The sequence below is a fragment of the Triticum urartu genome, chromosome 6 (assembly GCF_003073215.2).
Source record: "Triticum urartu cultivar G1812 chromosome 6, Tu2.1, whole genome shotgun sequence".
NCBI classification, from domain to species: Eukaryota; Viridiplantae; Streptophyta; class Magnoliopsida; order Poales; family Poaceae; genus Triticum; species Triticum urartu.
In genome coordinates, this window is record NC_053027.1 from 516,886,853 (window position 1) to 516,908,886 (window position 22,034).

General features: G+C 48.9%; 1 protein-coding gene across 1 annotated transcript; it reads right to left on the bottom strand.

Moving 5' to 3' along the window:
• Positions 1-14,307: 14,307 nt before the first annotated feature.
• On the bottom strand, positions 14,308-15,950 carry LOC125514748 (cyclin-dependent kinase inhibitor 1-like). Its single transcript, XM_048680101.1, has 4 exons — positions 15,414-15,950; positions 15,267-15,325; positions 14,957-15,166; positions 14,308-14,869 (listed from the first exon to the last, which is right to left on the bottom strand). Exons 1-4 carry the CDS (start codon positions 15,807-15,809, stop codon positions 14,791-14,793), a joined length of 744 nt encoding a protein of 247 aa, XP_048536058.1. The 5' UTR covers positions 15,810-15,950; the 3' UTR covers positions 14,308-14,790.
• Positions 15,951-22,034: the final 6,084 nt, after the last annotated feature.

Genomic DNA, 22,034 nt, shown 5'->3' on the forward strand with positions numbered 1-22,034 from the left:
CGAGCTGAGCCCTTGCTGGCCTTTGTTGTAGGGATCATGCAACAGTGCGCTCCCTTGTCACCTTGCTCCGCTGCGCACCACATGCATGCTTCCTCCTCCTCTTCCTCCACGCGATGTGCCCGGCCGCATGTGGGTTTATATATAAAGGCAGACAGGCGCCGCAGAGCCGGCGCGTGCGAGCGAGACGAAGATCGATCGAGCCATCGAGGGAACATGTCCTCTGCACGTTTTGAACCTTTGCAGCGTTTTGGATGCCGGTCGTGGACCGAACGTTTATGTTTTTGTTTTCAGTTGTATCCCGTTTGAACCTGATGCCTAAGGGCTTTATTAATTTAAAGCCGGACGCTTCTAGCGTCTCCGTTCCAAAAAACATGTCCTCTGCACCGGATGCATCATCATCGTCCTGGCCGGCTAGATCGGTGTTAGTAGTACCACTGATCTTATTGTATTGGCCCGTACGTGAGCAAATGGTGCTCGGCTTTGCGCTTTGCGGGAGAAAATCAATGGTGGGACGGCTATGGTAGCGTTGCTTTAGCGCGTTTCGTGGGCGCACTGTCTCCCCCCGTAGGCGGGCAGCCGGCGGTCGTAGTGGATTTGTATAAGAGGATAGCAGAATTAATATATATAGTACTAGTAATAATGCCCGAGAAAAAACCTGAAAAAGGTCGACTTTGTGTTGTGCAGCACTTGAATTGAACGGGCTTTATGGTCACGCATGATCTTTGAACGATTTGTATCCCCCAAGTTCCCAACTCCTCCTGAATCATTTTGGTTTTTCTGAACGCATCAGGAGTTGTTTTTTCTCTTTTCTCTGAACAAGCCATCAGGAGTTCTGGAAGACTAGTGGCAAGTGGTGTAGCAGAAACAGTGACCGATGGGTTTGAAGACAAGAGGCCGTTTTGTTTTCCCTTTGATTTGACCACGCACTTTGTAACACGGGAATTGATTGCATTAAGGACAGCGATGGCGTCTTGGTTAGATCCCCACAAAATACAAACTGTTCCCATCTTGAGTGGCCAGGTCGGCATGACCTATGCCCAACGTCCCAACCAACATGTCAAGATCAAGTCCCAATCCACTCAGTAAAGAAAAATGATCCCAACTTCCCAAGTCCCCATGGAGCTTTGTTGAAACTTGCCAACGCCTGACGGCTACAAAAACACATAGATACAAACTTAATTTAGAGCCGACAAGAGAGAGATGGTTGCATGCGTGAGATGACGAGGAGGAGGGACGGTCATGTTCAGTTGTTCACTTTGGCACATACTTTCAGATTGGTCGCAAACGGAGCTCGGCAACGGCAAATGATCGTACCTCGGCTGGCCATCTTCTCGCCTGCTCGTCGCATTTTTTCGTCGATCGATCTCCGGACAAACATCTGAATATGCTGGCACTGTCAATCAAATCAAATCAAATCATGGCGCGCTCGCCGGAAGACTAATCAGTCGACGTACCCGTCGCCGTCCTCGTGCCGTGCGGTGCAGTGTGCAGCGTGGCCAGCCCGGCTCCGCGGTTTTCGGCCCGTGGACACTGTGGCCCGTGGTGGGGCGCCGGAGGATTTCGGCCCGTCGACGCTATCGGCAGATGCAACGCACCATCACCATCGCCGCAATCATTCAGCCAGACGATGCGCGCCCCCTCGTCGATCGTCCCGAGTCCCGACGGCCTGACCTAACGAGGCAGGCAGCTGCCGGCCGGCCGTGGCGATCCCGTCGACGTCAGAGCTGCTGCCGCCGGATGACAACACGGGGAATTAAAGCGGCGACGCGGACGTAGCGACGACCGCGTTCATGCGCGCATCGTCACGAGTCACGACCGACGTGAGGTGAGGTCGGCCGGCCGCGCGCGCCGCGGATAAGATCGGATCTCGTACGAGACGTACGCGTGGTCGAGCTCCGGCGGAGAGATGCTGGCCGGCTGGCACTCGTCCCCGACGGTGCGCGGGCGCAGGCGGCGCGCCGGCCCAACCGATGCAAAAAGGGGACGTGACGGCCGGGTCTTGGGGTTTTTCCAGGGGAGGTCCTATGTGCCGCTCGCTGCGGCAGTTTTTCTTTAGAGGGAACAAAAAGCTTTATTGGTGTGCAGATGTCCGAGGGGATAATTACAACGGGCTTGCTAAAAATTAGTCGATTGAGATTTAACGAAGTCCCAGTCGACCTTGTAGCATTTTGTATCATCGTTTGCAACATTTTTTCCTGCCGGCTGCAACATCCTTCTTGCTGGTTGTAGCATGTCGTACCTCATGGCTTGTAGCACGTCATCTCACCGGCTGCAATATCCTCCTTTGACGGTTGTAGCATTTTCAATCGGAGCGGTTGTAGCATATGTTGTCGTTGCTTGCAGTACCGTTGCAACATTTATCATCGCCGTTTGCAGCATCCATCCATGCCGCTTGCAGCACCACAACTAAGCTGACGTCACCCGAATGAGACTTCGTTAAGTCTCAGTCAACTGAGTTCTAGTAAGACCCTAGCTACAATATCATGTGGCTGAGTAAGCATAACAAAAGGTAATAAATTCTATCAGCTTCAATATTACTGCTTCGGCCTTCAAAGATGAACTTGCATGATTCAACGCACTTGTGTGTAACTCCTTAATGATCCCCGCATGCTGGCCCCCTGTGTTGCCTTCTATATCTTTCACCTCTACTTGACAGTTAGACGAGATGATAATATTGGTGAGGAGGAGATCCTTCGCCAAAGCCAGGGCTTCGCGGCACGCAAGAGCATCTAAGATAGTAGGTTCGATCATTCCAGCAAAAGTAATTGTCAAAGACCCCAGATGATGACCATTGACATCCCTACAAACGACTCCCGGTGCTCCCCTGCTGGCTCGTCACACCTCTGCACCGTCTACATTTAGTTTGGCCACTCCCAGGAGCAGAGAAACCCATGCTTGATTCTGTGTGGTGGGTGCCACAAAATGTGTTCTCGGTAACATGCTTCTTTCAAGTGTATTGAGCTCTGCAATAAAGGGCTTTGCGAACATGTGGTTTGCCAGTGGTGACTGAAATTTGTGATCGTATATCGCTTTCCTCCGTGCAAACCAAATGGACCATAAAGTAACAACCATCTTAATAAATTCGGCATGCGATAAAGAGCCGTGCATAGAGAAATAGCCATTATTTTGCATGAACCTATGTAGTCATGATCATCTGTTCTACTAGCTCGAGATTAGCAAGAGCCCAAGCACACCTAGCCATTCAACACTCCATCAGAATATATGCCACCAGGAATCCGGTCACCCATAGAGAACACAATTAGGGTCATCTACCATATTCCTCTGGTCAAGTACGTCAACACTTGGAATGGAGTGATGGGATAATGTCCACCAGGAAGATGAACATTTTTTATGGGACCTGAATTCCCCATAGTTTCGTCCAATCATGAATCACGTAGAAACAAATAAGCCCTCACGATCCAGTCTGGTGTTTTGCCATCATGTGGTATGTTGATCACATAGAAAAAAACTCCTTTTTCTCGAATGCCCAAGACCAAAAATTCGGTATGTTCCTAGTACAGAGGGGAATGCTCAATATAATCGACACATCCATAGCCAAAAAGGTTGCACGAATTTCAATAAGGTCACTAACCCAAAACAGATTACTAGTGGGAGCAGCGATGATGGGTCTCATTGTCCCCTCTCTCGGGTGCCAGGTATGACCACGAATTTCAGTCGTCCACCCATCGCCAATTCTCCTAATTAAGCCTTGAACCAACACACCTCGTCCTTCTACAATCGACCTCCAAATCTGTGATGGATGGGACCCCAATAGTGCTTCCAGTAAAGAGGAATTTGCGAAATAAAATGCTTTCAAAATACGTGCACTCAAAGAACTATGATCCTGGATAATTCTCAAAGATTGTTGAACGAGAGGAGAGAGATTGAAAAACTCCAGGACTCTGAACCCTAGTCCTCCCATGGCTTTGGGTCTGGTCATAACATCCCAAGCAACCCATGCCACTTTCCTTTTGCCATGTTTGCTTCCCTACTAAAACTTACTGATCATGGAATCCAAATGTTAACACGACCCCCTAGGTAACTTAAAACATCTCATAGAATATACAGGTATAGCTTGTACCGCGTATTTGATGAGCACCTCTTTCCCTTCACTAAAAGTAAGTTTTCCAACAATCCATGTTTTATTCCAATTCCTGTCCTTCAAAAATTTGAAGATGCCATTTTTTATCTTCCCACTTCAGAAGGCATGCCCAAGTAATTTTCAGTAAGACTCTCATTCCGGACATTCAAAGTTTGCTTGACTTCCTCTCTAATACTTTGAGGGCAACCTTTGATAAAGAAAACTAATGATTTATCCCTATTTGTTCTCTGACCTGAACCATCACAACAAGTTTCCAAAAGGTGTGATATTTCCCCCGTCCCTACTTTGCTCGCTTTAGAAAACAGCGGGCTGTCATCCGCAAAAAGAAAATGGTTCATCAGGGTTGCTGACTAAGCCACTTGAATCCCATTGAGCTGAGATGACTAATTATTAACCGCGAGGAGGCACGAGAGGCCCTCTGCTCCAACTAGAAGAGGTAGAGTGAAAGAGGATCTCCTTGATGGATATCTCTTGAAGGTTTAAAATTTTCAAGTCTTTCGCCATACTGAAAGTGTGACCGAGCTTACCATGCCCATTACCAGTGCAGAATCAAGCTTCTCCAAGACGGCCAATATGCCCACTATACTCTATCGTAGGCCTTCATCATATCTAGCTTCAAAACACGGGTCCTATGTTTTTTAGCCTTATTCCTTGTTCATAAAGTGCAAACATTTATAAGCATGTATTATATTATCAGTAACTAGGCATCATGGAACAAAAATGGGTTGCTCCTCAGAGATGATGTCTGGTAAGATTTGCTTCAAAACTCACGGCGATAGGTAGCGGCTCCTTCACACAAGGAGCCACCCCAACTGGGCCGACCCACTTGCAGTTCAACAGTGAATAATTCTAAAAAAACAAGTGTGCAAGGAATAGAACACATGATAGCCAGCTTGTTTTCGGGTGTGGCAAGCCAGTTGAGCTGATAATGTTTGGTGCCTAATAACCAACACGGGACATGAAGAAATATAAGCAGCTACAAATCTAAGCCTTTTTTTGAAATTTCAAAAACATGATTTTCTTTGCAAGAAAGAAAAGGAAATATTTTTTATAGCGTGAATCTTGTTCAACACTATGAACAAATTATTAAAAAATCAATGAGAATGCAAACACTTTTTGAAAAGTCTTGAATATTTTTTTCACCATGAACCTTTTTCAAAATTCTGAATAAATCTTTAAAAACAAAACGAAAATGCAAACACTTTTTCAAAAGTCTTGAATATTTTTTGAAAACATGATTTTTTTAATCTTTGAAGATTTTATTACAAATGGGAACATCTTTAAAAATTTGAATGAATTTTGAAAATGTGAATGTTTTCTGAAAACAAGAGCATTTGTTGAAACTCCGAATAAAATTTGAAAAATCAAACATTTTTTTGGATATGTAAAGAAATTTTGAACCCAGGAAGATTTGTTGAAATTCCGAACACAATCTGAAAATCCAAGCATTTTTAAAATTTGTGAACAGTTTTTGAGAACATGACCATTTTTATAAACATGTATTTTTTGAAAATAGACGCAAACTAATTTTTGGGATGTGGAACATTTTTGGGGAAAATGAACACATTTTTTATTCCAAAAAAATTAGAACAGAAACAAAAAATTGAATTTCGAAACATTTACTTAAAAAACTGATCATTTTAGAATTTATAAATAATAGAAAAGAAACAAGACAAAAAATAAAAAGGAAAGAAAACACACAAAAAAAAAACGGTTCAGGGAAGGTTCTAGAAACTTACCAAAACCGGTTGCTCGCAATCGAGGTGATCCGGTCCGTGTGCAAAAGATCGACAACCTGACATAATAAACGCAAGGGCTATATGTCGCACGTACCTATTTCTAATATGAGTTGCCTATAGGCAACGACTAGAGGGGTAGTCCATTAGAGTGGTTTGTCCGTTGCACGTTGTAGGTTCGCTCTACTATGGTTTTCTTCATTTTCTTTCTTTTTTATTTTATCTTTGGTTTCATTTGTTTTCTCGGCCTTTTTCTTTGGGTATTTTTTCTTCATTTATTTCTTCTGTTTTTCATTCTTTATTTGTGATAATTTGGTTTTCTGTTGTTTCTATCCTGGTTTCCTTTGTTTTTTTTTCTTTTTTTCTTTCTTTGTCGGTTCTCTTTTTGTAACACACGTCTATTTTTTTCTCAGTACACAATGTACATTTCTCTGGCAGACGTGAAACATTTTTCTGGTACACTTTGAAATACATGATGATCTTTTTTAAAATACATGTTTTGAACACTTTTTAGAATACACTTTGTACATTGTTTAATCGTGACAAATTTTTTTAAATGACAATCCTTTTTGAAAATTGCACAGAATGGTAAGAACATTTTTAAATGGAAATAAAATATTTTTTAATCTATTGAATATATTTTTAAATTGACTACAACATTTTCTTAAATGTCTCAAACATTTTATTGAAATGCGGGGACATTTCCTGTAAATTTAGTGAACATTCTTTCAATGGTACAGAGCATATTTTGTTTACATTACACAATTCACGTTTACATTGAATACACATTTTTTAAATTGTTTTTTTTTGAAACACCGGAACAATTTTTCCTTGTCAACATGTTTTCAAAGTTATCATTTTAAAAGAATCTACACAGACTGTTTTTTAACTATGTTAACATTTTTTTACAAAATTTTGGTTTTAAAATTCCTTAAGTGAATTTAAGTATTGTAATATATGTGTCAAAATATAAATTAAATAAAGAATTTCGAGTGACGTCAGCCTTACGAGCTCGCCATGCAGGTGAAACAGTTGTTTGCCTCCCAATAAGCGACACATAGCTGCTTCGGCAATAAGCGCCAGATAGGAAATCCCGTTTTTGAGGCGCTTGCCACTGTTGCAATAAGTGTCGGCGTTTCAAGCCGAAGGCCGCTTTGTTTCTTAGAGCAAGTATAATAAGCCTAGTCAGCTGGCTATAACACATGCCAAGTCATTGAAATCCTAGCTGGAAGGGTGAGAAAGAAGGAGAGAGAGCGCAGCGGGCGCTTGATCAGTCGCCGGGCGCTAGCACAGGTTACTAGAAAAAGTGCTTGCATGCAGCGTGTGAACAAGTGCAGCCTTCTTTCCTCCCAATCAAGTGTGTGTCTTTACATGCATATATTAAATACTATAGCCAACCTAATAGCTGGCTTATTATATGAGTGTATTTTTACAAAGGCTATATATGACATGGCATTAGTATATAGCCAGCAACAGGCTTTATTATTAGCCATGCTCTTATTATTCTGGTGGCGAGAAGGGTCGTCCTATGTGCCCGGGGCAGTTTGGGCCTAACAATGCCTGAAGCGAGCAGTAGACCCACGGCAGCTATGTCTCGCCTTAGGCGAGATGGAAGCTCCTCTTGCTGAAGGGAAATAGCTCTTCGCGTAAGCAACTGGGCCAACCCTTTAGCGCACCTTTAAAAGATACAGAAGAAAAAGTGGAGCGCACCAGGATTCGAGCCCGGGTCTATTGGATGAAGGGCCAAGCTTTTTTTTTTGGAAAAATATCACAAACTTTATTCATCATATGATAGCTAGATCGTTTACATAATGGTGAAGAATAAAGTCAGAGATGACAGTTTCCCATGCTTCAGACATGCCAGAAGTAATACAATGTTTTGCTAAATTATCCGCGACCGAATTGGCCTATTGGATGAAGGGCCAAGCTTGCTAGCACCTTCGTGGGAAATACTAGGGCACGACCTATTTGACGGGGGAAAAGAGTCGGTTTTCTATTAGTTTCATCAGGTTTTTTTGTTTTTGTTTTTTCTTTCCTTTTACATTTGTTTTTCTTCGTTTCTTTCTCCACTTTTTTAATTTAGTTTCTTTTTCTTCAGTTTTACTTATTTCTCCCTCGGGTTTCATTTTGTTTTTCTTTTCTTTTCATTTTACTTCACTTTTATTTTTTCTTTCATGGGTTTTATTGGTTTTCTTTGTTTCTCTCGGGTTTTCAATGGCTTACCAGTTTTTCCTAGTTTTTCTTTGGTTTTTCTTCGTTTCCTTCTTTAGTTTGTTGTTTTTCTCATTTTCCATCTACTTTCTTTTTTTGTTTTCCTTGGGTTTTCATAGTTTTTCTACACATTTCTGTATATATCTAAAACATTTTACCAATACTTGTTTAAGTTTCTCAAAAAAATTACTAATACATGTTTAACATTTTTTAAATATAAGTTTCATATGTTTTGAAGACATGGTCAATATTTCTTCTATAAACATTTTGAGTATATAGCTAATACAATTTTCTAATAGATGTTTAGCATTTTACATACAAGTTTAACCTTTTTTAATATATATATATATATATAGTAAATAATTTTTCTATACAAATTTTTAAATGCTTGTTTAGTATATTTCCAAACCAACATTTTTTTACTATACAGTCTACATTTTGCTACACATTTTTCAGTTTAAAAAAAATGCTTGATTGTATTAGCTTGATTAACATTTTTCACATACTTGTTCAATATTTTTTTCAAACGCTTTATTAACATTTTTATAGACATGATCAAATTTCGTCATCATTTATAATACGTGGTCAACATTCTTTATACACATTTAACATTTTTTAAATGCTTGACTAACATTTGTGTATCTCATATTCGTATCCTATATTCATACTAAAGCATGCAACATAGAAGTAAACAACATAGATCATCAAACAAACATAGAATCGGTCACTGAAATGCATATTCCGACCACCAAAAGATTACCAACGGATGTCCAAAAGATCGCCAAAGTTCACATAATTCACATAAACGCCGGACAAGTTTAAACTAGATTACTAAAAACTTGAAATTAAAGACGGAGAGGGCGGAGCTTCACCACTTCCTCGCCAGCCCTTTGCCCTTCTGGTCGCCGGCACAGCTGTAGGAGTTGGCGACTGGTGGAGGATCGTCCGAGTCGTCGGACGAGGAGCCGTGGTCGTTATCATCGTCGAAGGTGTCGGAGAGGATGATGAGTCCTTTCAACCATCGGACTGAAGGAAACATGCCCTAGAGGCAATAATAAAGTTGTTATTTATATTTCCTTATATCATGATAAATGTTTATTATTCATACTAGAATTGTATTAACCGGAAACTTGGTACATGTGTGAATACATAGACAAACAGAGTGTCCCTAGTATGCCTCTACTAGACTAGCTCGTTAATCAAAGATGGTTAAGTTTCCTAGCCATAGACATATGTTGTTATTTGATGAACGGGATCACGTCATTAGAGAATGATGTGATGGACAAGACCCATCCGTTAGCTTAACACTATGATCGTTTAGTTTTATTGCTATTGCTTTCTTCATGACTTATACATGTTCCTCTGACTATGAGATTATGCAACTCCCGAATACCGGAGGAACACTTAGTGTGCTATCAAATGTCACAACGTAACTGGGTGATTATAAAGATGTTCTACAGGTGTCTTCGATGGTGTTTGTTGAGTTGGCATAGATCGACATTATGATTTGTCACTTCCTATATCGGAGAGGTATCTCTGGGTCCTCTCGGTAATGCACATCACTATAAGCCTTGCAAGCAATGTGACTAATGAGTTAGTTGCGGGATGTTGCATTACGGAACGAGTAAAAAGACTTGCCGGTAACGAGATTGAACTAGGTATGATGATACCGACGATCGAATCTCGGGCAAGTAACATACCGATGACAAAGGGAACAACGTATGTTGTTATGCTGTTTGACCTATAAAGATCTTTGTAGAATATGTGGGAGCCAATATGAGCATTCAGGTTCCGCTATTGGTTATTGACCGGAGATGAGTCTCGGTCATGTCTACATAGTTTCCGAACCTGTAGGGTCCGCACGCTTAACGTTCGATGACGATCGATATTATGAGTTTATGTGTTTTGATGTACCAAAGATAGTTTGGAGTCCCGGATGTGATCACGGACATGACGAGGAGTCTCGAAATAGTTGAGACATGAAGATTGATATATTGGACGATGTTATTCGAACACCGGATGAGTTCCGGGGGTCATCGGATAAATATCGGAGTGACGGGGGGTTATCGGAACCCCCGGGGGAACTAATGGGTCAACATGGGCCTTGTGTGTGTGAGAGAGAGGAGAGGGCCCTAGGGCTGGCCGCCCCCCTCCCTTGAGGAGTCCGAATTGGACTAGGAGGGGCGGCGCCCCCTCCCTTTCCTTCTCCCTCTCTCCCTCTCCTTCCTTCCCCTCTCTTCCCTTGTTGGAAACCTACTAGGAATAAGATTCCTATTCCTAGTAGGAACCCTACTTGGGGCGCGCCCCATGAGGGCCGGCCGGCCTCCCCCTTGCTCATTTATATACGCGGGCAGGGGCACCCTAGAACACACAAGTTGACAGTTGTCTTAGCCTTGTGTGGTGCCTCCTTCACAGATTTCCACCTCGGTCATATCGTTGTAGTGCTTAGGCGAAGCCCTGCGTCGGTAACTTCATCATCACCGTCATCACGTCGTCGTGCTAACGAAACTCTCCCTCGGCCTTAACTAGATCAAGAGTACAAGGGACGTCACCGAGCTGAACGTGTGCAGATCGCGGAGGTACCGTGCGTTCGGTACTTGATTGGTTGGATCGCGAAGACGTTCGACTACATCAACCGCGTTACTTAACGCTTCCGCTTTCGGTCTATGAGGGTACGTGGACACACTCTCCCCTCTCGTTGCTATGCATCTCCTAGTAAATCTTGCGTGATCGTAGGAATTTTTTTGAAATAATATGTACCCCAACACGGACGACACTGTCCTATTGTTGCTTGAATTTTGCGAGTCGAGCCTCCCCCGCCTCGCGCTAGGACTACTCAATGGAAATTCGGAGCACCTTGGCGTTCTTCTAGCGGAGCCGCCACGCGTCCGTCTCCATGATCGTAAGCGACCGGCGGTAGACCCAATCGAGGAGCTGCGCGTCCTCGTCGGGCTCCGCTTGCATCCTGTGGCGGCGGCGCACAGACTGCTCCGCCTCCTTCCTTTCCCTTTCCCATTGCCTCTCGTGGCAGGTGGCGCGCGCCTCTGATTCCGGCGTACGCGTCCGGGCCGGCGGGGCGGGCACAAGCACCTACCACTGCTCATGTGGGGGAGCAGCAGTGTTAGTGGGCACGGATGACGTAGGGTAGGCACGAATTACGCAGGCATGTCGGAGCTACGCACGGGCCGGAAGGGGCCAGCGCCGGCGGGGGAGCTGCATCTGCGGCGATGCTACAGATCCGGAGCTGTCCCCGGTCTCCACCTTGGACAGGTCCAAGGCGATGTAGAGGGCCAGCTCAAAGTCGGGATCCAGCTCAGAATCGGAGCGGCTGCCGGAGCTCGACATTGCACCGGATTCGATCGGAATCGGTGCGGGAAGAGGAGAGGACGGAGTGAGAGAGGAAAGTGTGAGTGAGCTAGGGATTCAGAGCCCGATGGGTTTTTTATAGGACAACCGTGTGGATTGTTGGTGGGCCGAACTTGTTAGGAGGATGCGCCCGGATGTGCGCGGGCCGCCCTATGTCCGCCCCATATTTGGGCTGCATATGAGTGGCGCCGGTCAGCCTGGGCGTTTGAGGATGGTTCGATGCGCCCGGATCCGGCTGGGTCGATTTTTTGTGACCGGTCAGCTCGTCCAGACATTTAAGACAAATTTGGGCCGGTCGGCTGTAGATGCTCTAGCAGGGCCATTAACAAACTTCCATTTTTCACAGGAAAAGAAAAAAAAGACAGGCTCTTGTTTCCGACGGGACGTACTACGTAGGTTCATTACACGCTAGACAGATCGTGAATCCCCCAGATTTCGATCCGTAATCAATAGGCATGAATGCGCGTATCGGGTCCAAATCAATTCACATACGGATTTCCCACAACGACTACTACTACCACCCCCACCTTCCTCCCTGAACCCCCCGTTACACGTCCAATCCTCCACATGCCCCCGCGCCGTGCAGCACGGCAGGAGGCGCGACAAGGGAGACGATACGGCCGGCGGCAAGTACCGCTAAATTCCGTCCTCCGCAGCGCGCCCGTTGGCCGCCTGGCCATGCCATGGCCCATGGCGGCGAGCACGAACGAGCGCGTCCTCGGCGGCGGTACTGGCTACAGTGGGCGCACGGTTGGTGAATCGCCCGTCCGTCCGCCGCCCCTTTAATTTCCCTGGCCGATGGATCGGTCGGTGTGTACTCGGCTGGCCCGTTTGCGTCCGCCGTACCACTACAGATCGCTGCGTCCATATTTGCGCTGTTCTAGGACCGCGACGGACAATTGGGACTTGCAACGCAGTTAATACGGAGCAAAGTACTTCACGAGTTTAGTGCAAAATCGTACGTACTGCTGTACATATGAATGCGAACGGTCTGAATCAGCGCCAACACACGACGTCCGCCCTGCCTTTTCTGAATCTGAAGGATCTGCAGCAGGTTCACTGTCACTCTGGATTGATCCTAGGTTGCTGCTAGTGGAGTAGCAGGTTCATTCAGGTATGCTGCTGCTGTCACTTTGCATGCTCTGCCTGCCATGGCAGGCAGGAGTAGACAGTTGTGTCTTGTGTGCGTTTATCCGCAGGAAATGGAGGGATTCTGCCACTTGTGGACTCCATCCAAAGCAGAGCCACCCACAGTTTCAGTGCCACCCCTAGCTCAAAGTGAGTAGTATAAAATACACTTATGGCCATTATTAACCCAGCGTGCGCGGAATGTTTACTGCTTGGGGATCCCCACCTTCTCCTCCTCCTCCTCCTCCTCCTCCTCCAGAGTCCCCAGGCAAATCACCGCGTTTTCTATGCGCCTCTTGTCGAACGGAACTGACCCCTTTTCACCGTACCGTCGCTGACACAAATTACCGGCGATCGACGACAAACAAACAAACGCGCTGCCAACCCCGGTGGATCGGCCGATCGATCTCATCTCCACCACCTTCATGATCCCACCCCCACCACCTTCCACGGATCTGGGCTTCGTATTGTAGAACTGTAAAGCGATGGATCCAGCTTATTTTATGATGCTCGCAACGTGCCCGATCATGCATGCTCCCCATCACACCACCCTCCCTCTCTCTCCTGCACGTTGTGTCGACTTTTTATTCGTCCAATCACGGGCGCACTGCCAGTGTTATTTCAGCTCCAACAGCACGGAAAGTGACCTGCTCTTTCTTCGTTAGCACACCACTGTTCTTCTGGATTAGTATACATAATCCTTCACACACACACACGCTCACAGTGCGGACGAACGTAAGAAAATTCAGTTCAGATTGCCGTTAGCACCGGCAAAGCGTCAGGCTAGCAAAATACAGTTCTAGCACCGCAAGAAAAGTTCCCAAAACTGAACCCGAGCTAGAGCCTACAACGAGCTGATATTTTCCATATCGGGCTACACGTACGAGCCCCCACACGCAGGGTGCAGAAGTTACCAATGAGACGAGGTCACACGAGAGCCGGGGCCCGCCCCCACACACCACGAGTTTCAGTGCAAAATTAAAGCCAGCAAACAGCAGTGTGCGTGCGTGCGTGTGGTGTAGTTCGTCTCAGTTCTGTTTAAAAAAAAAAAAAAGTTCGTCCCAGTTCCCGGCGAGCCGAGCGCCTGGCACCGAATCCCTCCCTGCTCCCATCCTACTCCTAGTTTTTACCAACCTACTGACTGACCCAGATCCCGATGCAACTAACATTCCTTAATGCCCCCTCCCCCTACCCCCCTCCCACCGTGCACGGCATGATGCACCCATGTGCCATGGATCCAGACCCAGCGGCGCTTTGTTTAGTTTAACCGCTCTGATCACTAATCATTCACGCGCAGGTTAATCGCCACTTGCTCCATCTAACCCCCTTTTTAACCGCGACGACGGCAGAGGTGGGGAGACAGCGGTAACTTCCCTCCCCTTCTTCCCTGGGCGTGGGCGATCCGCGCGCTGTGCCTCGGCCCCGGCACCGGGGTCCCCCATCTCCCAGCCAAGCCTTCTTTCCACGGCACGCCATGCCGCCTGCCGCCTGCCATGGAAGCCTCCACTGCAGACTGCCTGCCTGTACCGTCTGTCTGCACTGCACTCTGCACCGAAGCATCCATCCATGCCATGCCATGCATGGGCGCTGAGCACTGGAGATTTTTCCATAGCCTGCATGTCTGCTCACTTGCAGAACTACCTAGTAGCTACGCAACAATCTGCATAACCGCATAACGTGTGCATTTCTTCTCGCAGGACCAGTGCAATGGATAAGATGGAATCATGCATGCATGGACGGAAACGGCAAAGGGAGACGGTTCACTCACTCAAATCAAATTATAGATCTGCGGCGCAGCAGCAAGAAGCTGCTACATGCTGCTGACGACGATGTACAGTAAAAAATCCAGGCAAATACAGGTAAGGTAATCAACTACAACTACTACTAGGTGGCAATTACAGTAAGGGACTGATCGATCGAGGGATCCGTCCTGTCAACCAAGAAGATAAGTACCAGTAGGGGAAGTAAAACTGCTACTGCTGCTGGGAAAAATCAGGATTAAGGAGGTGAGGTGATAATGGTGGGAATATGTGAGCGAGCGAGTGAGTGAAAGAAAAAGTTGTTGTTGATGAATCGGTGGTTGGTTGGTTGGTTAGGCTATAATGCTTCTTTTCTTCTTTCCGGAGCATCTTTTTCCCTTGGCCTTTCTACACGGCCGGCCGGCCGGCCGGCGCCCCAGCTCTACAGTGAGTAACTTTCTAGCTACGGCTTCTCTCCCCCCTTTGCACGCCCGCTTTCGTCGCCTGCCTAGCTGCTGCTCACCGCCGGGGTCCACTCGTACCGGCCGGAGTCGAGCGGCACGCCGCGGGCCACGTCGAAGTTGTACCTGGCCACGGCGAGAGAAAGCTCTCACGTTAGAACTCCGGCGACGAAGTGGAGAATTAGAGTTTCCGCTGCTGCTAAAAGCACTTACTTGCAAGCGAACCGCCTGGCCTCGGCCTCCTCGGCGGCCGCGAAGAACTCCTCGATCTCGGCCGCCGGCGGGACCCTCGACCTCGCGGCGGGCTGGGCCTGGGCGGTCGGCGTTTGCGGCAGCGACGACCGGCCGCTGTTCTGCCCCGCCAGATCCGACTCCAGGTCGCTCAGGTCGCCGGGGAAATGGCTGGACGGCGTCGTCTCTCGCCTGAATTTTCAAAAACGGCGAGCGGGACGGGGTCAGGAGCACGGCAGGAGGCATAATTCACAAGAATTCGCTGGAAAGAAGACGGAATTCGATCTCGCACCTCTCGCGGTTGCCGCCGCTCTCCGCGTTGTTGCTCGCCGAGCCCTCCGGGGCGCCTGCCTGCAGAGCGGAGAAAGACACGGGTTTCGGTCAAAAAGGAGATCTCGAATCGTATCCGAATTCTAGGGTTTGGACCCAATTCCCTCACCTTGTTGTTGGCAGCGGCGTCGGAGCCGCACGAGAGCAGGCTCCTGTCCTGCGCCGCGGCCGACGCGTCCACGGACGACGCCGTGCTGGAGCAGCGCGACAGGCCGGCCGGGAGCGGCGGCGCCGGCCCGTGCCCGGCGGCAGCCCCCGATGCGGGCGCCGGCGGGGCCATGAACAGCATGCGGCTCCGCAGCTTCAGGTAGCAGCTCCCGCCCTGGGCGCGAGCGAGGGACGACGAGGCCGACGGCGAGCCGGGCGGCAGCGGGCGCCTCCTCTTGGAGACGACGACGTTGGCCGCGGCCGCGCGGGACCGGGTGCGGACGCCGACGGCCTGCGTGACCTCCACGCCGCCCACCGCGCCGTCCTCCGCCCTGCACTTGCGCATGTACTTCCCCATCGCCCCGCGCTCCGCCCCACGCCGCTCGCCTTTGGCCGTTTGCGTCTGCAGCGCGGCGCCGGTGGGTGGGAGGGAGGGGTATGATGCCGCTGGGCTGCTCTTTGGATTCTCTCCCCCGTCCGGAGTGCGCCCCGTGCGCGTGGGTGCGTACGCATATAACACGCCAAGGGGAAGCCGGGGGATCGGGTCCCGATCCGACGGCTAGGACCGCCCGACGGCGCCGTCAGCCGGATCTGGCCCTCGCCCCTCGAGCCGTAACGCCGTTCTGCAGACCCCCAACGGAACGTGATCATCACGGGAATGGCCTTTCCGGCGGGCGGCCACGGACGGACGAGATTGCCCCCGGTCCTCCCCGGGCGCGACACGTGGGCCGGGCCGGATCCGACGGCTCCCGTCGCGCCTGGGCGGGGGTTAAGATGGATTTGAAACTGATGGCAGGGGGTTAACTCGACGTTCGGATTTGGAGAGGGCCGTTGCATGCGTGACTTGCGCTTGGACGGACGAGGGCCGGGCCCGCGGGCGGGCTTGCCGGAAGAGAGAAAGAAACAGATTTTTACAGATGGGCTGGCTGGTGGGCCTCCCCTCCCTGGGTGCTGGGTGGGTTGTGGGTTCTGCCCTGCAACTGCGGGCGGATCGGATGGTAACTGTCGAAAGGCTTCCCCGGAAAAGCGTGGGGGTCGGCGGCAGGTTCAGATTCCGTCTGCCGTCGTCGTCGGCCGCGCGGTGACGTGTGTTGCGCACCCCCTGATCTGCTTTCGTCCCTCGGCCTCGGGACGCCCGTCGGCTGGGTCTGCCTGCAATCCACTCCACTCCACTCCACACGTGATGATGCGAGCGGCGGTTGAAGCCGAAGGCTGCGTACGAGGATCGCCGGTAGCGGCAGGTATTGTCAGGCTTGCTTTCTGCGAAGTGGTTAATTCAGTTAAGTGAAATGGCAAATGTGTTCAAATGTGGCCAGCCGTGTAACGAAAAAACTGCATCGACCAGCGCGGCAGGTTCGCGGAGTACCGTACGCGGGACGACATCGCAGGTCGGTCGCCGCACCGGCGGCTTTGGCAGGGAGCCCCCGGATCTACCGCCCCTTGGCAGGCGCGTGGCGTGAGTTCGGTGGGTGGAGTCGCCCACCGCGCGCGGGCCAGGCGCGCACGGGCCGCGGTGCCGCCGGTGGTTGATCGTCGCGGGGGGTCGGCCACGGTGATATTTTTGGCATACTGACGACTGGCGGATGGATGCCTGGTTGCGCGCAGTGCCTGGTCGTATGCGTGATCCATGAGCGACGACGACAGCGCTGCGGCTGTCCCCTCTGGTTTTGGATGCTTTGTGTTACCGCGCAAAGATCCAACGTGAATTAATGAGATGCTAGCTCATGCCGTGCGTTTCCTTAGGTAAACTAGCTGCCCATCGGTAACAAGACAAGCTTGTCCCTGACTGAACATAGCAACTGCTAACCAGTACTCTACTCAGGTGCTTTTTTGACACCCATGCGCGGGCAGAGAAAAATGTCCGGCGAATACCAAATAACATGGGAACCGGTAAAGATCATGTGAAAAATAAGTTTCTAAACTACTTGAAATTCCCCAAGTGGTATAGTATGTTGTTGCGAAAAAAAAGGTATAGTATGTTGGGGAGAGGATGTTCTTCAAACATGCCAGATTACCCTCTAATAGTAGAGACTTTTTTTATTTGGGTATTGGAGATGGAACACAATAAAAATTTTGATTTAGTTGATATTTGGCAAGATTTGATTTGATTGAGTTTAACGCAGGACATAGGGAGGGGTAGCCACATGAGAAAAAATCCAAACAAGCGAGGGGCGGGGGAGGGGAACATACAACGGCCAATTCCCCTCTAATAGTAGAGATAACTGATCATGAATATATATTTTTATCTCCCATGTGAATATGAGTTTAGAACTTACAGTTTTACATGTTTATAGAAAATGAACTTTTGCAACAAGCATGTTTGGTTGTAGAATTTTCTGAAACGTTGAAACATGGTTTTCACGGAGTTGCCAAAGTAACTTAGTTTCTATCAGGTACTTTCTCGCGTCGCCCCGCTGGGTAGTCGGCTGAGTCGCCACCCAATTTCCCTCCGCGTCAGACCCCACACTCTCGTCGTTACTGATGGATACCAGTTGGCCAAGTCTCCTCGGCCGGGTACGTTGATGGGCTTTGGGTTGAAGAGAACCAGGAGCTCCGGCCCCTCTCTTGGCATCAGGCATGTCCAAAAAGCCTTATGAATGCCCTAGGTTTGATCTCAGAGGTGGCATGAAACTTTGGGTTTGTTGAAGCTCCGGATTTTGCCCATAGGCTCCACTTTTTGGCAGAACCAGTTCGTTTTGGTCGCGTCATGGGAGGAAACTCCTATAGTATCTTTCATGCTCCCCCTGCGACTTATTCTCCTCCAAATTGACACCTCTCCATCCAAAAGCACTCCTGGAGCCCTTTAGCCCTTGGGGTTTTGATATCAGGTAGTCCACTCATATGGTTCTTCTTTACCGCACTTATTTCGTTGGTTCCTGGGTATCTACCCCTAAGAATCGCCATATAAGCCATCCTTCGTTGAGCGAGTGGAAGGATGATGAACTCCTCGGGTAATCCCATTTCTTCCCAGGATCCTAATTTGTTTCTTGGGCATCTACCCATCGAGAATCACCGTAGGATCCATCCTACATCGAGTTAGGGCAAGGATGACGAATTCCTCGGGAAGGGATCACACGAGCTTAACAAAAACTAGAAAATGCGAAAAAGTAGAGTTAATTCAAAAAAATGGAGACCCTCTTAGACTCTTTGTCCTATTTTTTTCACCTTTTCCCAATAGGATTACTCCTCTACACCCTATTTTCAACATCACAAAGCAAATCTAGCCCCTTGTTTCGGCACACAAGGCCAAGAAGGGAAGGGTCATGTGATGGTGTACAATACCAGGGGTGGCCCATCGGCCAGGAAGCCCGTCAATGGGCTGGCAGTAGGGCCCAACAAGACGAGATGTGATGAGGGCCCTTGGCCTTGCAAGGAGTCTCCCTTCTAGAAGGTTCCTCGTCTTGGCGTGCAAGTCAAGAAGCCCTCAACCGATCGGGGTGCTAGGTCAGTTGAGAATATGTAACCCTAGACCTTGTCCCTCTTTATAAGGTGAGGCTAGGGGGTAGTTTGAGGCCATCTGAGTCTTACTCATCATCTCAAGAGCAACAATCACCACATATCGTAACCCACTCACATGAGGTGTTTTCCACAATCCGTCAAAGCAAAAGCAGGACTAGGGTTTTACCACGACCACGAGGGCCCAAACATGGGTAAAAGCCCCATGTGCGATCCCATCCGAAACATCTAGTCGTGCTATCCACCCTACAGAGGCTACACATGAATTTTAGTACTGGCAGTTGGCAAGAAAGGTTCCAGGGAATCTCTACCACTTACAAGCCCAAGCTCCAAGAATAGCAACTGTTGGTGAAGAATGAGTTCGGGAATCACAAATCGATTTGGTGAAAATGCAAATCGGATAAAGCTCTTCCAATTCTCAAAGAATTGGAGTGTGTGGTTGGAGGAATAGGAAGTAACTAAGCTTTTAGAGTTCGAAAAATGGCAGAGTAGCTCAATTTGGTTAGCTTGATAGATAGAAGAAGGGGAGTTATTTATACCCCCGCCCAAGTGATCAAAAGAGTCATCGCCCCGCTGGGACTCTAGGCACCCGAGGTTAATAGCCTACGCACCCGGACTACACATGGGATCCGCACGCAAAGTGGTCCAAGAACCCAAAGTAGAGATTCCGGGCACCTAGGGTGTCCAGGGGCAAAACACCACTTAGGGCACTCGGGGTCCAGGACCCATATACCCGGTCACTCTAAAGGAACACCATAACCTCTCTGGCGACTCCTGGCACCCAGAGATCCAGGACCTCGGGCACCTGGTGGACCTAGCAACATTAGTATGATATGTGGTTTTACCCTTATTTTATGATGGCATAGTTGTGAGGCTTTTGACATGTTTGGATTGAGAACCCCAACACTCTCAACACTGCGGCCCCTCTTTATAGTGCGGTTTTCCTACGACTAAAATAAACAGAAAAACTTATGAGTCTTCAAAAAAGCCAACGCCTTTTCTCCTTTTAAATTAAGGGTCACCCGTGTCCGTAGACAATCACGGAGAGTCCAATGTCATGAGATAAACTTGATAAATAACATTAGATCTCAATAACTCTATTGTCATAAAAACCATTAATTAGGAGACGATGCACTTTCACTACATACAATCTGCTAGTTGAGAGTTCTTTTGATAACAACAACATGCTGGTTCACGTAGTTGTGCATTTACAGAACTTACTTGTCCACATATCCCTGAAATTTGCCAAGAAAGAGATTAAATTTGTAGTCACCAATTCACCACCCCCCTCTACTTGACATCTTTGATCTTTTTAACTTGGTGTCCCAAGATTCCCCAACAGAGATTCGACGCCCCCTGCCCTGCCAAGGATTCGAACTTTGGGCAAAACCCACATCGTCGTCATGTGTTCACATTTCAACTAGTTCTATCTTCTTGATTATTAGTGCTTAGGGTAGTTCTAGCTTATTTATCTCAATTAACCTTGCTTGACGACATTACTTTTCATATATGTTGGTAAGTTGCATTTGAGAGAAGTTGTAATTTTTTTAGAATGACGGTTCGCGAAAGAGCCCGGCTTTGAATTAACAAAGCCATCAACCGGCCAGGAGTTACAACAGACAACCCAACTTACAACGGTCAGAACGATACAACGAGGAACACTGGAAAGCCTACTCACTACAACCTCCACAAGCCGCAAATGAATTGCAGCTAGCAAAGGCCGAGCACTCCACACTAGGATCATATGTAGCAGAAACGGAGCAGCACAACAGGACATAGCCGACCTTCGAGGATGGACCGTGCTCCAGGAACACCTAGAGAAAAAAGGAACCAACATCTTCCCTCTCAATCACCGAAGAGGGACCCTTCCCCCTCGCCATGGCTCGTAGGCGCCGCACCATCGGGATTTCGAGAAGCTCACCCTAGAGCTGGAAGAATGTCGCCCTCGCATCGCAAGGTGGACATAGGATGACCACATCGATTTGGGATATATCTCGCCGGCTGCTCCGCCACAGTCCATGCCCAACTAGTTGGAGACAAGCTTCAAGGACTCGTACGACGCAGAGGAGGTAGCTCCATCCGTCACCTACATAACCTCCCGCCCGAGCCCCGCACCCTTGACGACGCCTCCAGCAAGGTCACGACACGCAAGGCGCTGCCGCCGCCAAATCCGCTGAGGATAAAGGTTTTCACCCGGGCAGGGGGATCGGAGTGGAGAGCAGGGGACCTCGGCTGCGCCCCCATGGAGGAAAGCAGCGCCTTTGGGCGTTGCCGCCGCCGGGCCGGCCGGACCGGCCAAGGTTTCCCCGGTTCCCTAGCTAACCACCAACACGCACCAACGCCGGAGCCAGAAAGCTAGCCCACACCAGAGGCGAGAGAGAGGCAGCAGGGAATAGGGATTTCACACCTCCAGATCTGACGAAGAAAGCTTCTTGCTGCGGCCGGATTCTACCAGCCACCCACCGCCCGCGCGGCCGGGCACGCTGGCCAGCACCCCCTGCGAACGCCGCCCACCGCTCGACGACGTCGCCTCTCCGGCAAGGGCCGCCGCCCCAGAAACCACGGGCCTCCAAGAGGGGGAGGAGCGCCAAGATCCCCGTCGCCACCTTCACCGGCGTCCGCGCGGGCTTCCCGGCGGCCGTCTCTGGGGGGGGGGGGGGGGGGGGGGGGGGGGTGGAGTGGCGGCGGCGACGGAACCCTAGTCGCCCCCGAGTCCCGAGTCGCCCAAGGGGACGACGCGAGGGCCGGGAGGAAAGCTTTCAACTACTTTGTTATTGGGGGTCACTGGTCGAAGTTGTAATTATCATTCCTTAAGTAATGTAAAAATTCTACAACCGTCGAGAATCCCATGGTAAGGCATATTTATTTTTGCAGGCATATGGGTCGCTTTGTTCTTTCCTCCCTGTAGTTTTCATTGTTCGGAGGAATGGCAACCTTGGGCAAGTGTGAGGACCAACAAACAATGTAATTTCATTGGCGTCACTCTTCAAGCACCGCACCTTCGGTTCCAAGGTGAAATCTTTAGGCCCGACTTGCATTAGTTGTGCTTGACAGTAGTGATGCATGTACACCACTTTCTTGTTGAAAGGCCTCGAGGTTGCTCGAAATATCTTTGAGAGGTGAAAAT